Source organism: Ceratotherium simum, chromosome 5 (genome assembly GCF_057802395.1).
Source record: "Ceratotherium simum simum isolate JZ-2026a chromosome 5, ASM5780239v1, whole genome shotgun sequence".
NCBI classification, from domain to species: Eukaryota; Metazoa; Chordata; class Mammalia; order Perissodactyla; family Rhinocerotidae; genus Ceratotherium; species Ceratotherium simum.
The window spans coordinates 47,795,957-47,811,535 of record NC_141904.1 but is presented as its reverse complement, the minus strand read 5'-3'; the positions used below and the strand labels follow the sequence as shown (position 1 = coordinate 47,811,535).

General features: G+C 50.4%; 1 protein-coding gene across 2 annotated transcripts in view; it reads left to right on the top strand.

The window, feature by feature from the left end:
- FYCO1 (FYVE and coiled-coil domain autophagy adaptor 1) overlaps positions 1 to 14,366 on the top strand; it is a 75,520-nt gene extending 61,154 nt beyond the window's left edge. For both annotated transcript variants that reach the window (XM_087430850.1, XM_004419604.3), the window contains 3 exons: positions 2,092 to 2,302; positions 8,301 to 8,410; positions 10,484 to 14,366. In XM_087430850.1, the coding sequence (XP_087286976.1) occupies positions 2,092 to 2,302; positions 8,301 to 8,410; positions 10,484 to 10,559 (397 nt within the window). In that variant the 3' untranslated portion in view covers positions 10,560 to 14,366. The remainder of the gene's footprint in view (positions 1 to 2,091; positions 2,303 to 8,300; positions 8,411 to 10,483) is intronic.
- The last annotated feature ends 1,213 nt before the right edge of the window (positions 14,367 to 15,579 follow it).

The following is a 15,579-nucleotide window of genomic DNA, read 5'->3' as shown; positions in this document are numbered from 1 at the left end:
TTATCTGAGGGAAATGGGAGCCCAAAAATGAGGTTTGGAACAGATGAGTGACTTAATCTAATTTACATATGAAAAGGGATCACTCTGGTTGCCATGTGGAGAATGACTATGGAGGGACAAGGGCAGAAGTAGGCAGACCAGTAGAATTTACGTTTATGATGTGAATCCTGTAGACAGTAGACTTCTTTTTTTAAGATTAAGTTTGAGCAGAGATGGCAAACCCTTAATTTCTTTTTAGCATCTCCTTTGGGGAAGCTGAGTATTGTCCTCTCCCTGAATAGATGAGGTCTAGGAAGGTGAAAAAGACTAAAGTCACAATCCAATAACTGGGTGCAAGGGGAGAATTCTGGAAATAAAATTGTGAAATGACCCAGCTTCAGTGGGGCATCCTGTCAGAGAGAGTGACGGCGTATGTGGTAACACAGTAAGATTCCCATGTTACAGGAAAGACCTCTTTTCCAAAATGGACCCCTCTACCTACTCTCAGATTCTTGAAAATTGTAAATATTGGACACCTTTGTACCATAATTAGAAATAAAGCTTAAATTAACACCTGGAAAAATGTGACAGAATTAAATTTCACAAAGGTGAATGACTTAGAGCTGTTCTTGAGAGCATTTTGGTTTTTTAGTCATCGATTAGTCTTCTCATTAGCATAGAGTTGGGGGTTAGTTTCATCCATCTCCACAGCTTTGGAGGCAGACAGAACTCTCAGGGGGACCACTTACTTGCTGTGCCGTCTTGGGCAAGTTACTTAACCTCTCTGAGTTTTAGTTTCTACCCCTGTGTTAAAGGGGAGAGTAATACATTTTCTCCATGAGAGGCAGTCAGGGTAGGAGGAAGGTAATGGCTTCAGATCAGTGGATCTTGATCAAGTTTCTTAATCTTTTTGAAAATTAGCTCCCTCGTGTGTAAAATGGAGCATCGTGTGTCCTCACATAGCCATTGTGACACCACATTTGAAGCCGGCGAGCGGGGGGCCTCGTGCATAGTGGCCGCCACCTTCCCACTTCACAGTGGAGGAGATGACACTTGCCCAGGGCCACTCCACTGCTGAATCGCAGCTCTGCACTGGAGGCCGTGTCCTCATGCCCGAGCTAACATGCTGCCTCTGGGGTCGCATGGTGCAGGAGGGGCCCCTCAGTCGAGACAAGCAGCATCTAGAGATTTCCCCGTGCATGTCAAGGTCATCTTCTCTTGTGACCCTGACAGCAGTCCGGGGGCAAGCATGGTTATCCTTGTCTGCAGACGAGGAAACTGAGGCCTACGTGAGGGTGAGCCCTGCAGCAGGTGAGAATTGAGGCTGGTACCAGAACCCAGGGCCCCCTAGTTCTTCACATCACAGGCGGCCCTGCAGTGGACCCACTGTCATGAAACCCTCTAAACTTTAGGAAGAGTCTCCTATTCTCCTAGAGCCAGAGTCACAAGCCCAAGAAGCCTGTGTCCCCAAGGCCATCATGCCACCCACCACGCCTGCGCTGTAAAGAGTCTGGGATGTTTGCATTTAAGAGAAGATCCTGGTGCCCTCTTGGAATCTGGCAGTAGGCCCCAGATTTCCACTGAGAAGAGGGGTAACCGAAAGGGCCAGAGGTTTCTAATGTCTGCTGTCTGCTGGTACTGATTAGACACAAGGAGAGGCAGGGAAATAGAAGGAGAAAGGGGAGGGAGAGAGTGGACAGCTGAGCAGCAGGGCAGCTTCAGGAGAGCTAAGAAGGCTGCGGCCTGGCTCTCGCTTCCTGTGCATGAGGGGCTTGGAGCAGCTCAGGCCGTCCTCTGGGTTCCAGCGGGCTTGCAGGAGCTGGAACACACCAGCTCCACACAGGCAGGGATTGTCATCTGTATTTTTTACCTCTGCGTTTCCAGTGCCTAGAGCCATGCCAGGCACATAGTAAGTGCTCAGGAAGCATCCGTTGGCGTGAGCTGTGTGTCAACTTTTGTCCCTTAATTAAGCACGTTGGTCACGGTTACCCAGGGCTTGTCCTCCCAAGAGCCTCCAGGGTCTCTGGCCACCTCTGAGCCACAGACGACCTGGCCAGTGGACTGAAATACTTTGCCCGTTTGATCAGGTCCCTCTCCACATTTGCATTTTAGGGTAAAGTTACCCCTCACAGTGGAAGAGATCACCAGCTTCGGGGAGGGCAACAGGGAGCTGTTTGTGAGGTCCAGCACCTACAGTCTCATCCCTATCACCGTGGCCGAGGCAGGCCTCACCATCAGCTGGGTCTTCTCCTCGGACCCCAAGAGTATCTCCTTCAGCGTGGTCTTCCGGGAGTCAGAGGACACACCCCTGGATCAGTGTAAGGTAAGGCCGGCTCCCTGCCAGCAGGCCCTTTGCTCACACATCAGGATGCTTGGGCAGAGCTCTCCTAGAGCAGGGCCTGGCAGTCCTACCTTCTGCTGGGCAGACCTTCCCTGGAATCTTCTGGGCCCCTGCTGTGAGGGGGACACGGCAAGAAACCAGGGTGGGAAAGCCCTCTGGGCTATCTCACGCAGAGCAGGCACAGCACCTGGGCTTGCCCAGGTGGAAGAGGGGAGGAGGCCCAAAGGCCCAGGAGCGCCGTCTTCAAATGTCTGAAGGTCGCTCCTGTGACCGACAGCTTCAGTCTGACCTTGGGATAGATGGGTGGGTGAAGCTTAGAGGAATACAGATGTAGGACTCAGTTTAAGGATCGTTTTTTAACAGCTGTGCAGAGCAAGAATGGCTCACCATGGGAGGTGGTGACCAAGATCTCTGCTTCTGGTTATCAGCATCTCACCTCAAAAATGTCAATAGAGACACAAAGCCATTGTGTCAGTTGGGTGGTTGGCTTGAAATCTTGGTGGCAGATACCAGTTCATAAACTCCTAAGACATTCTAAGCATGGAGTATTGGTGATGGCCTGGACCATAGTTTTCAACCTGGACTGCACGTGAGAAACCCCTGGGGAGCCATACCCCAGACCACTACATCAGAATCTCTAGGGTGGGACCCAGGCAGCCCTAGGGGATTCCAGTGAGCAGCCAGGGTTGAGAGCCACTGGTCTAGATCCAGGGGATGTAAATCAGAGTAGAAAGGATGAGGTGGAAGCCAGAGCCCAAGAAGGTGAACAGGAATCCGTGGGTGGCTGATTCAGTATGGGGCAAGGAAACGGGAGAGGGTCTGAATTCCATACCTGGGTCTCTGCAAGGAGTGGAAGGAATGGTGAGGACAGTCAGACATGCTGAACTGGAGCTTAAAGTGGATCCCAGGATGTTAATACAGTTGCAAAAATCTCTATTTTCCAAGAATGGCAAGAATCAAGATAGAGAACAGCCATTTGAAATCCTGTGAAGTCTTTGCAATAATATCCATTAGTCCCTCATGCATGTGGTCCAGTGGGTGTGCTCTGGGGCTCGCGGTGAGGGTTGGGGAAGGCACAGAGCTGAAGGAAAGCGAGGTTCGGCGCACTGTGGGCACACAGCAGTTTGCTGCTCCTGTTTCAGCACCCACGTGGAGGACAGTGTGCTGTCCTGCCATCCCTCCCCTGTTGTACCTGCTCACTGTAGAGATTGCTTTGTCATTTCTGTCCTCTTCAAGTTCTCTCCTAAGATTTCATTCTAGCCCCCCTGAGTTGGCCTTGTTTATTCGAGTCTCGTGTTCATTCTTACTTAAGAACTGCTCTGCCCCTCTTTTCCTTTCGGGGGCTTGCTGCCTCGCCACATACCGAGCTTCAGAGCCCTTCCTTCCTGAGATTCCAAAGCTCCACCCAGGAGGTCCAGGGGCTTGTGGTCTGAGAGTGGATCCAGGCTCAGCCCTGCCGCCACACACAGGGAGAGTGTTGTCCCACTCCATGGGGCAGGTCTTAGTCCCAGTTTGCAGATGAGGAAACTGAGGTGCAGAGTGACTTGCCTGGCAGTTAGTAGAGCAGCAGCTTAACCAGTGTGCTTGTCAGCTCTGCCCTAACAAACAGCGGCACTGCCAAGAACTTAGCACCAGCACCTTTGCTCTTCACCCTCATATTCCCAAGGCTCACCAACCGCCTAGCACTGTGTCTGCCCAAGTTAGACACTGGTGGGTGTTTGTGGAAGGGAGGGAGTTGACTAAATCAGGTGTCCATGCCTCTCCCCTTGCTCAGTCACTCACCCACCAAACCCTCATGGCCCTGGGAGACCTGTGTGGTTCCCACCAGGAATCAGAAACTCAGGGACTTGGAGGAGCCTTCCTCATCTCTGGCTTCCATGTGGCCCTCTCTGGAGGTGATGACTACCATTGTCTTTCCCACAGTGGACACTAGGGGGCAAAAGGAGCCCATCTATAGAGTGAGTGAGAAGGGTGCTCAGGTGCTCCTTTGCCTTCACAGGCACACTGTCACCAGCCAGCTGTAGGGGGCGGCTGTTATTTCTGCCTGAGGTCCCCGGAGCAGACATCAGCCTGGGGAGCCTGTTTCCAGACACACATTCTCAGTGTCTATCCCAGGGGCTTCCCTATGTGAGCCCCTGACCAGCCTGGGCCTTACAGGAAACAACGGGATGCAGTGCAAATGGCAGCTCTTAGGTTCTGTACCTCCATAAGGAGGTACAGACACAGGAACTGTGCTGCATAATTGCCATCTGTTCACAACCATTTATTGAGCTTCTGCTGTATACTGGGCTCTATAGGCCCCACTGGGGATAGAGAGAGAAGGTACAACATGGGATCTGCCCTTGAGGAGCTCACCATGTAATCGAAGAGAGACCCTAGTAATTAGACAACTGTGACTGCAGGTGGTGAGTGTCATGATGGGCGTGGGCAGGCACTATGGGGGCACCTAACCCAGCCTAGTGGGTAGGGATCAGGAAAGGAGACCCCTGGGCCAAACCAGGAGAAGCAGTTTGGAGGAGAAGACAGGGCATGGGTTAGAGGAGAAGCGTCCAGGCAGAAGGAACAGCAGAGCAGGCCAGCCCCACCTCTAGTGGCACCTGGGCCACCTTCTCTCCAGAGTGACTTCCTCCATCAAGGTCACACTCTGACACTGAGATGAGAGGTTGTGAACTGGGAAGGCATTTGATGAAAGAAACAGTAAATCAAGAACTTGAGGATACCCATGTGCAGACCGCTTGCCTGAAGCCTGGAGACAAAGCAGAGGACAAGACCCAGGCCCTGCCCTCTCTCTCGGCTGAGGAGCTGTATATAGCCAGAGAAGTTTGACGGCTTGCCTGGGGCCACAGGGAGAGTCGTGAGAGGAACTAGGACCAGGAGCAAGGATCCTTGACTTTTTATTTTTTAAACAGCTTTATCGAGATATAATTCACATACTAGATAATTCACCCATTTAAAGTGTACAATTCGGGCCGGCCCCGTGGCTTAGCAGTTAGGTGCTCGCGCTCCGCTGCTGGCGGCCCGGGTTCGGATCCCGGGCACGCACGGATGCACTGCTTCTCCAGCCATGCTGAGGCTGCATCCCACATACAGCAACTAGAAGGATGTGCAACTATGACATACAACTATCTACTGGGGCTTTGGGGGAAAATAAATAAATAAATAAAATTATAAAGTGTACAATTCACTGAGCTTTAGTGTATTCACAGAGTTGTGCAACCATCACCATTATCTAATTTTAGATCATTTTCATCATCCCAAAAAGAAACTCCGTACCCACTAGCAGTCACTCCCCAACCTCTGTTCCCAGCAACCCCCAACCTACTTCTGCTTTATGGATTTGCCTATTCTGGACATTTCATGTGAGTAGAATCATACAGTGTGTGGCCTTTTGTGCCTGACTTTTTCCATTTAGCATAGAACCCTTGCTTTGTACCAGGGCCCCAGGCCACTGGAGTCCATCGAGAGATCAGTGACCCATGTGTTATTTAGAATGTATTATTTAGTTTCCAAATATTTTGAGATTTCCCAGATATCTGCTATTTATTTCTAGTTTAATTCCATTGTCAGAATACACACTTTGTATAACTTGGATCCTTTTAAGTGTAAGTTGTTATTTTTTTAACAGCCTAGAATATGACCTACCTGGGTGAATGTTCCAAGTGCACTTGAAAAGAATGTGTGTTCTGCTGTTGTTGGGTGGAGTGTTCTATATATATATGATCAAGTTAGTTGATAGTGTTGTTCAAGTCTTCTGTTTCCTTATTGAGTTCCTGTCTACTTATCCCATCAGTATTGAGGGATATTGGAATATCCAACTATAATTGTAAATTTATCTATTTCTCCTTATAATTCTACCAGTTTTTGCTTCCTGTGTTTTGAAGCCCTAGGGACATAAATGTTTAAGATTGTTACGTCCTCTTGATGAATTGACATCTTTATTGTTATGAAGTTATCCCTGACCATATTCTTTGATATAAAATCTACATTGATATTAATATAGTCAGTCCAGCTTTCTTTTGATATTGCTAGCATGGTATGTCTTTTTACATCTTTTTACTTTTAACCTATTTATATCCTTATATTTAAACTGCATTTCTTGTAGGTATGATGGAGTTGAGTCTTGCTTTTGCCCAACGTGATAATCTCTACCTTTTAATGGGGATGTTTAGACTATTTACATTTAATGTGATTATTGATGAGGTTAGGTTTGAATCTGTCGTCTTACCGTTGTTTTTTATTTGTCCCATCTGGTTGTTGTTCCTTGTTCCTCTCAAAGTAGTAAGCTGGGGCAGTTGTAGGGCTCACCTTATTCTCTCAGAGATCACTGTCCTTCATTGCCTGGCGTCCAGTGTCTTGAAAACTGCTGTTTTGTGTATTTTTTCTATTTTTGGTTGTTTCTTGGAAGAGTAAATCTTAGCCATTCTCCCATGCCTTTGAATATGTTGTCCCCACTGCCTGCAACAGCCAGACCTCCCTCTCACCAGCTGAATTGTCCAAGCTCGGTTTCACCTCTTCCAGGAAGTCTTCCCTGACGTTCTGCCTCTCCTCCCTCCCCCCTCAGGGGCTGGGATAGGCACCTCTCCATGGTTCTCCCCTTGTGGCGCTCTCACCCATTGTAATTGAATGTTTTCTTGTCTGTCGTCTCCATTAAACCACAAGGCCCTTGAGGGCAGAGCCTTTTGTGAGAACTTACTTCACTTTGGGAACTTTGTGGCCGACATGTAGGGTTTCAAGAAACATGCAGCTGTATTCAAGTTTGAGTTGAAAAAGTAATCACATCTTTATCACTATTTTAGATTCAGTCATTTTGTACAGAGTGAAAAATGTTTAATAGGAAAAAATAAAAACTGAATTTAACAAAAATTGTATTTCTGAAAAAGGAGCAACATTTAATTTTGTACAGAATAAAAATGGTCACTTGTGAGGCAGCGCATCCCATTAGGAACTGAAAGTTGCAAAGATGTTGGCGTGGTCTGTAAAGCCTCTGGTCTGTGTAACCATTTATGTGTAGGCCGTCCTAAGGGAGGGCTTAGCGATGCTTTATGAGATGAGACCCTCTAGGTGCTTGTCCCTTCTAAAAAAAACTTTTCTTTTAATTTGGTTGGCTCTGCCTTACTTCCTGTTTCCTCATTTCCTATCCTGTCTTCAGTTCTAAAATGTGTCTTAGCTGGTCAGCAGGTTGACGACTTTGCCCTCATGGAGAAGAGGTTGGCTGTCCAAAGACCCCCAGCCCTGGTCCTGTCCAGCACACACCATCTGCTCAGATGTGGCCTCTGACAGAGAGGCCCTGAGAAAACAGATGCCCAGGGACCAAGTTCTCATTCTTGGGGAAGGCAGAGAGTGAACAGGAGGTTGAGGCTCAGACTTGGAAAGATGAAAGGACCCTGGGGCACATGGACCGGCTGCGGTGCAGCCAGGAGAGGGAGCCTGCGGTGGGGCCACATAAGAAGCCACAGGTGGAGCCAGGGGTGTTCAGCCTGGAGGAGAGTGGGTCCAGCAACTTCACAGAGTGCTTGAAAGATGTGGAAGGAGGGGTTGGCCTGTCCTGTGAGACCCCCAAGGGCAGCATTAGGGCCAACAGGAGACAGCTGGACAGGTGGATTTCACCTAGAATAAGCCCCAGCTTCCTGAAGCCAGAAAGGGACCACTCCTCCAGGTGGTGGAGCATTCTGGCACTGGCCATGGTCAGAAGAGGCTGCGGGACCACTCCTCTGGGGTGCTGACCAGTTCATGATTCTGGGTGAAATGCATACCCATGACTTCCCCACTACCACAAGTCATCAACAAACCCAAGGCGTGTGGAAGACACCCCACCACTCCTGGGGCCTTATCCCAGCCCCAAACCTGCTCAGCTCTGACCTCTGACAGGGCACTCAGCCTCCTTGGGCCTCAGTTTCCTCCCCAAAAATGAAGGGCCCAGAGGATCCAGGGGGCCCTCTCAGCTTCCGTGACACTTTTTCTTATCTGGTTTTCCTCCCAGGTCCTCATTCCTACAACCCGATGCAATTCCCACAGGGAGAACATCCAGGGCCAGCTCAAGGTCCGCACCCCCGGCATCTACATGCTCATCTTCGACAACACCTTTTCCAGGTAGGGGCCACCTCATTTGTCAGCACCCAGATGAGTCCACCTGGCACTTGGTCTCAAGAACAGAGGTGGATATTTAAAAGAAATTATTTAATTATCAGTAATTTATTAATAATAGTTCTTTGATTTTAGACCCCCATCCTATGGTGTTCCAGTGTCTATTATAGATTTTACAACACACAGGCTAATACTTACAGAGTCTTACCACATGTCAGGTGTGTTCTCAGCCCTCCACTCCTATTTACTCACTTAAGCCCCACAGCATCCCCATGCAGTAGGGACCGTCTTTCACCTCATGTTACTGCTGAGGGACAGAGGACCAGAGGGGTAAAAGAGTGATACTGCCACGTCATACAGCTAGTCGTGGAGCCGAATTTGCACCCAGGTGGCCCAGCTCCAGGCTCTGGGCTCTGAACTGGTATACTCTCCTGCCTGTCTCTGATGTCCAGATTCCCACTGCCCAGCCCAAAGAAGGGCTCTGTAAATATAGTGGAAGGATTGCATGGATGGATGGATGGATGGATGGAGAGAAATGAAGGAATGAAGGCTAGAGCTTGAGATAAACAGGACTAGAACCATGAGGCGAAGCCCCTGGGCCTTGTTGTCATGGGAGCAGGGGCAGTGTGTGCCATCTCTGGGCAGCACTGTATCAGAGCACCAGCTACAGGTCCAGGAGTCTAGTGCTTGGGGGGTGGGAGCATGGCAATGTAGGAAGATAAGGCTGGAGGGGTGGCCAAGGAAGGAAGCGGGAGAGAGGACCAGCATTGGTTGAGCCTCTACCATGAGCCAGGGGCCCTACTCTATGGAGACATGAGACAGAGGTGGTTAAGGTTGCTGGGCACTGTCCCTTTTATGTCCTCTGGCTTCAGCATAAGCCCATAATTGGGGCTGCTTCTGTTATGAGACCTGCCTAATCAGCACCCAGCCACATCCTCTCTGAGTGGGGCCCTGAGCTAGTGGCCACATCCCCCAACATGAGTACCCTTCCCAGCCCTCTTGGCTTTTAGCAGAATAGCTTGATAGGACACTCTAGGAGAACGCTGTGCCACCCCCTCACCACTTCTAGGCCTTGAACTCCCAGGGCCTATGGTCAAGGGTGTCTACCAAAGGAGAGGTTAAGAGGATGAGCTTCCCGCCTTCCCCTCTCGTTCCCCTCCCCTACACACCCCATGAACATGAACACACCTTGAGTTAGCAGGACTCAGGGGCACAGGCCTAGCATGTCCAGAGAGCTGCCTTCAGAGCCCACCCAGAGTGGGCGTGAGCCCTGGCCCCTCCAGGGCAGCAGGATGGGGCAGTAGTTAGGAGAGTGGGTAGGAGTCAGTAGGCACAGGCTCTGCTCTTCCCTCTGTGGGCCTCAGTTGAATCCCCATTTCCTCTGCAGTGGCTGCGAGCATGGTCGCTGTCTCCCTGAGCCTCACTGTGGGTTGACGGAGAGGCCGAGGAGAGGTGTGTTGAGGGTGGAGCACAGTCACAACCCCCAAGTCAGCTCCCAGTTATCGCTAGAGGTGACCATGGTGCTGTGACAAACTCTGGCCTTAGCCCGTTGAGCTCATCTCAGGGGCCTACTCGAGATTTCTGAAGCATGGATGGCAAAACGGATTTAGATGCCCAGTCAGAATGAAATCCATACTCCCCTTCACCATGTATGTCCTCTCAATGCCTGCTCCATCCACTCCTCCTGTGCAGTCCGGACCACCCAGACCCCTGAGACCCCTGGGCCACTTCAGAGCAGCAAGGCGAGGAGGAGTGGTTCACAGCGTGGGACCACATGGGCGTTTCCGCACCCAAGCCCCAGGAAAGTCCATGGCGATGTCCCAAGATCGCCTGACCCTCTGCAGGGAGAGAACTCTGCTAGACAGAGGAAATGGGGGTGAGGGGGCCTGGAAGAGTCCATGCACTCTGCTAGGGGCCCAGGCCTCTGAGCAGAGGTCTCCCCACAAGGCTCCCCACGCCTGCCAGCACCCACACCCAGCCAGGTCATCGCAGCCACCACAGAGGCCCCAGCAGCAGCCGCTGCCCCTCGGGCTTCAGCTCTCAGGGTAACACCCTCCTTATTTATTTCTGTTTCCTCAGGTTTGTCTCCAAGAAAGTATTTTATCACTTGACAGTTGACCGGCCTGTGATCTACGACGGAAGTGATTTCCCATAGCCTCAAGCACCTGGATTTTAATAGTTTCACTTTATCCACAGGAAACACTACTCTTCCTCACCTGTCACATAAAGCACTAAAAAAAAGCAGCTGCTCTGAAGCGGATCCACTGTGCAATCTGAGGGACAGGCCCTCGGGCTGCTCCTCAGAGCGGCGTTGTCCCCAGCACTGTGTCCCCCACACTATGCACCATCACTCTTAGCCCCCATGGCTTTTAAGGGCTCAAGCAATGTTTCCATTGATTAGGGACCCACTGTCCTCACACCCAAAGGGGCCCTCTGCCAAAAATTTAGCAGCTCAAGAGACCATCGGCCTCTCCTTGGGGCACGGTTGGTTACAGGCCTCCTGTGGAGAGTTTCACAGGCCAGAGGTGATCCTGACTTCTGCCCCTGGAGAGAGATGCCCCACTGTGTCCAGCGCAGGGCCAGGCATCCTGGATGACCATGAGCTGGGATGCCCTGGCCAGACCCTGTGAGACCCGCAGGTCCTCCCGAAAAAGGAGGCCACAGGGCCATCATGAGCGTCAGGGCGCCCTGGGGGCCCTCCTGAGATCCCAACCAGCCTCTTCCTGTCATGCTCCTGTCCCTTCCTGCCCCAGGAGTTTGGGGCTGTTCCAGAACTCAGCAATTCCAGAGGGACCTCTAACTGCACTTTCCTCCCGGCCCTTCTCTCTGGGCAATTCTTGAGCAAAGCCTTTCACCCAGGCCTCTCAACAGCTCAAAACATCACCCTAAGAATCAGAACTGAAGATTATCCAGGAAACAGAGCCCACCGTACTGAGGGCCTACAGAGGCCGTCTATATACAGGTGGCTGAGCCCAGTGCTGGCTGACGTTGATGCCATGACCAAAGAGCAGGCTTGTGCATTGGCCTTTCGGGCTCACTCCCCAGCTAATGGCCTGTCTTGGTTGATATAAATAAGAGCTTCTGCCTCACCTGCAGATATGTTTACCGATGATCATAATCAAGATAAGAACCACTTTCAAAAATTAGGACGCTCTTAACAAAAGTCTTTGGTAACTCAAGTGTGAATAGGCTTAAGTCATGAATCTGCTCTTTGTTTGCTTCTTGGTCCCCACTCCCACCTGTCAGATTCCCCAGCACCCCATTTGCCCACTCCCTGCTGCTCAGCCTGCACCTGACAGCCAGGAGCCCTCTCTCCTTGGGCAGATGAATCCTGTTTCCTTTTCCCGGACAAGAAGGAAATAATCTTCCTGTTCTCTGTGGCACTTTTCTTCTCCCACTAGAGAGAGCTCACTTTTGATGGCCTCTTTGTGCCTTGTTCACAGAGGCCAGCCATCTGCAGTCAGGGCCCAGGTACCTCCACAGGTAGGCAGAGCAGCTGACGAAGCAGCCCACTTTGGCCAGGGGTAAGGGGGAGCACTGGGCCCCGCCAGTCCTCCAGCTAGCCTGGGACCTAGTCATACCACCTCAGGGCTTCCTTCTGTCATCCACAGGCCTGATCTGACTGGTTTTGAGAGCTTGAAAATGGGTCAGGGACCCCAAGCCAAGTTCAGCACAGACCCCACACCCACCATGTGCCAGCAGAGGACTCTCGTGGGGCAGAGGCAGGAGGAAGTGACTTCTGCAGTGACTCAGACCTTTCATATAAATAGGAGACTTGGGTGCTTCCTTTCAGTTTAGGCGGGGTGTGGGGAATGGTGAACAGAACCTTCCAGAGAAGTCAGCCTGGAGAAAAGCTAGACCTCTTGTGCTCTCTTTCCTTGGAGCAGCCTCCTCTGGCAGAAAGCCATCAGGGTCTCTAGCATCTCCTACTGGCCGAGGCCACGACAGTGCTCAACACCAGAACAGAAAATGTACAGGCCTGCAGAGACTCTTCCTAGCTTCATGCTTGTCCTCACAGGTGTGCCACACAGCCTAAGGATTGTTCCACCAGAGCAAATTATCCTGACCTTGAGTCCACCAACCCCCTTGGAAAGAATAATCAGAAGTGGCTAGTTCACCCCATGAAAGAAACTAACAATTAAGAGAACCCCAAGCAGTCTGGAGTCACGTTTTGAGTGCTTAGCTTTCCCAGGAGACTGTGGAGACTCGGCCACACTGTCCTCTGCAGCCAGAACCAACATTTAGTGAGTAGCCAGTGTGCTTCCTACGGAAGGCCTGAGACGTTCCATCTGAGACCCATTCTGTACCTCTGTCACTCAGCCCTGCAGGGGGCCATCTGCAGCTTAAAAACCGCGAAGCCAACCCAGAACCACTCCTCCGGGAGAGCAGGGGCCCCTTGTGGTGTGCACCCCCTCGAACGTTCACTGCAGTTGTGCAAAAAGGCCTTTGCTGTGTTCAGAGGACGCCCAGTCCCCCAGTGGTCGTATTCTGACTCCGCACCTTATTTATTGTTTGTGCTGGATGGACTCTTGTCCTTTGTGAGTTTGCTGTGCACTATGCAGCTAGAGAACATCTTTGCCTATTTAAGTGTGGCTTGTATAAATAGCTTTATTCTTATTTTAAATAGGTTCCCAACTTTACTGAGGTTTTGGGGTTGGGGTACTTTAAAAAAATGCAAATGACAATGAAGAACAACTATTGAAGGTGGTAGCCCCAGCCAGTGTCTACTAGAAATCACACTAGAAATCACAAGAAGGAAACATCTTTAGGATCTCAGATCACTATTTAAAAAAAACAAAAAACCAGCAGCCCCTTCATCGCCCAGCTCTCTGAATAATAGTCACTTACTTTTTAGTATTGATACTGACTGCCTTGTCTACTTCTGCCTCAGAAGCTACCAATCAGCCTCACTCACCCGAGAAGATGGCGTTTGTCAGGCACTCTCGTCCACAGGAAGCAAGGGTGTTGGAGACCTAGTGTGGCCTCCGCAGAGCCCTCCTGGCTGGAGCCCGCTGGACTCCGGGTTGACTGGACCGAGAGCAGGCAAAGAAATTCTCAAGCAGCAATCTGGAACTGAAAAATCCCACAGGGTTTGGAAAGTAGAAATGAAACACCACATAATAGAACTCTAAAGGGGATGGTTTTTCTGAAATTTTTCAGTTGTCACCCACCTAAGGTGGTGAAGCCATTCCAGACTCACATGAGAGGAAATCCCCCATTTGAGAATGAAATCTCCAAGTCTGTTTTATGATACTGGTTAGGTGTCCACTGATACAATTTTATACGCATTTCATATTTAAAAGTCCCCCTTGGTACTTGTGCATGTGAGCATCCCATCCTTGGCTCAGAGGTGTTGAGAATTAAAGCAGAGACTCCATGTATGATGCTTGGAACCGAGGGTCCCCCTGCACAGAGACCGCTGAGTCAGCCATTCACGTTCACAAAACACTTACCCAACAGACACTTGTTAGTGGAACCTTGGGTAAAGTTTTTCTCATTTCATTGTGATTCTTCCAAGAAAACAGGAAAGACTGAATAATGCCTTTTCCCTCTTAAGCACTTTTTAAAAATAATAAAGTATATCTTTAAATTTGGGGAGGCATCTCTGATAAAAAGACATCCTTAGAACCTTATGACAACTGTTATCCAGAGACACTGCTGCCTCTGGTGGCTGCAGGACAGCACCCAGGCTTCAGCTGGACGGCTTCCAACCCGAATTGCACTTTAATTGACTAATCCTCAATTCTCTTGGCCTTATGGGATAATGGGTCTGGGAACCCATTTCATTCTTATCTACCAAAGAATTACTCAGAAGCACATTAAATGCCAACACTCCACCTGCACAGTGGGAGTGAGAAACTTTTGTATCCCAAACATATTCCTTTATAGCGTCTGCTGCACCATTTGGAAATGTTTTACTTTTAACCTCAAGATTTAAATAAAGTAAACACTATGACACTGAGAGTAGCATCATGTTTCATTCCATTGAGACATAAGACGAGTGGTAAAGTTACTCAGACCAGAGTCGGAGTTGAGCTGCTCTACTGGGAGATAGAGCATCACCTTATACTGTGGCTTTTCAAAAGGGCTCGAGCCCTGTTCTCAGATGTTCTGAGAGATTGCCATGCAGCCTGATATCTGGGTACTTCCCGGTCTGCTCTGAGGCCGGTGTTCAGACCTGCCTGAGCCAACGTGTTGTTCCAACCCACCACCCTCTGCCGGATGAGCTGCTGCCCTCAGCTCAATGTCCCCAGCCCTCCCATGGTACTCACAGAGCACTTTGAGCAAAGAGCAAACTTCACCGGAATAATGGGGTGGGGAAAAAGGTCATGGATGGCCTAAAACCACGACTAGTGGATCTGTGGTACAGAGCTGGGCAAAACTGCTAGGCCGAGGCAGCTGGCAGAGGGAGGAGTCCACACTCCCACCACTGCTTACACTGTTTTTTCTGGGTCAGCAAAGAGCCTGGACACAGGCCCCCAAGGGCGTGTCCCACTCACTCCTGGACCAGTCAGAGTGAGCTCAGGCTGGGCAGTCCATCCACACTCACCTCACACCCCACATCTGGAGATGACAGGGCTCCTTCCCTTGAGTGCCCTGTGCCTCACAGAACACCCCCCAGCCGCCTTTCCCTCTACCCACCTTCCTCCTCCAACCTTCCCCCTGCCCTGAGATTCTCATGTGGCCTCTTCTTTAATCAGTTACTCAGGAATAATTTACACTTTCTGTAACCGTATTGCTCCCTCAAGGGCAAGGACCATGTTGCATTCATCTTCATCTCCCTCCTTTCCCTCACGCCCACAGCATCAAGCACCATGCCAGACACGAGAGTACTCAACAGTTACTGAATCAGTGAGGGCACTGGTCAGTTCTGATGCCTTGGTCAGCTATAGGCCATCAACAATCCCCCTAGCCAACTTGGCCAAGGACAGAAGCTCCTGAAAGTCCCATGGCAGAGAAGGGCAAAGGGCAAGCCTACAGAAGGTTTGGGGAAGATGGAGGTGAGCTGGTGACTCGATCCTACCCCTCCTGCACCCCCTCTTGTATTAATGATGCTCTCGAATCAACCCTCTTACTGTCCAGTGACCAGGTTGAAGTAACAGAAGATTGGTGTATCCAAGTGCCCAATAGCACCGCAGAAGGCCTTTTTTGTTAATAGAACAGTCCCTCCAGAG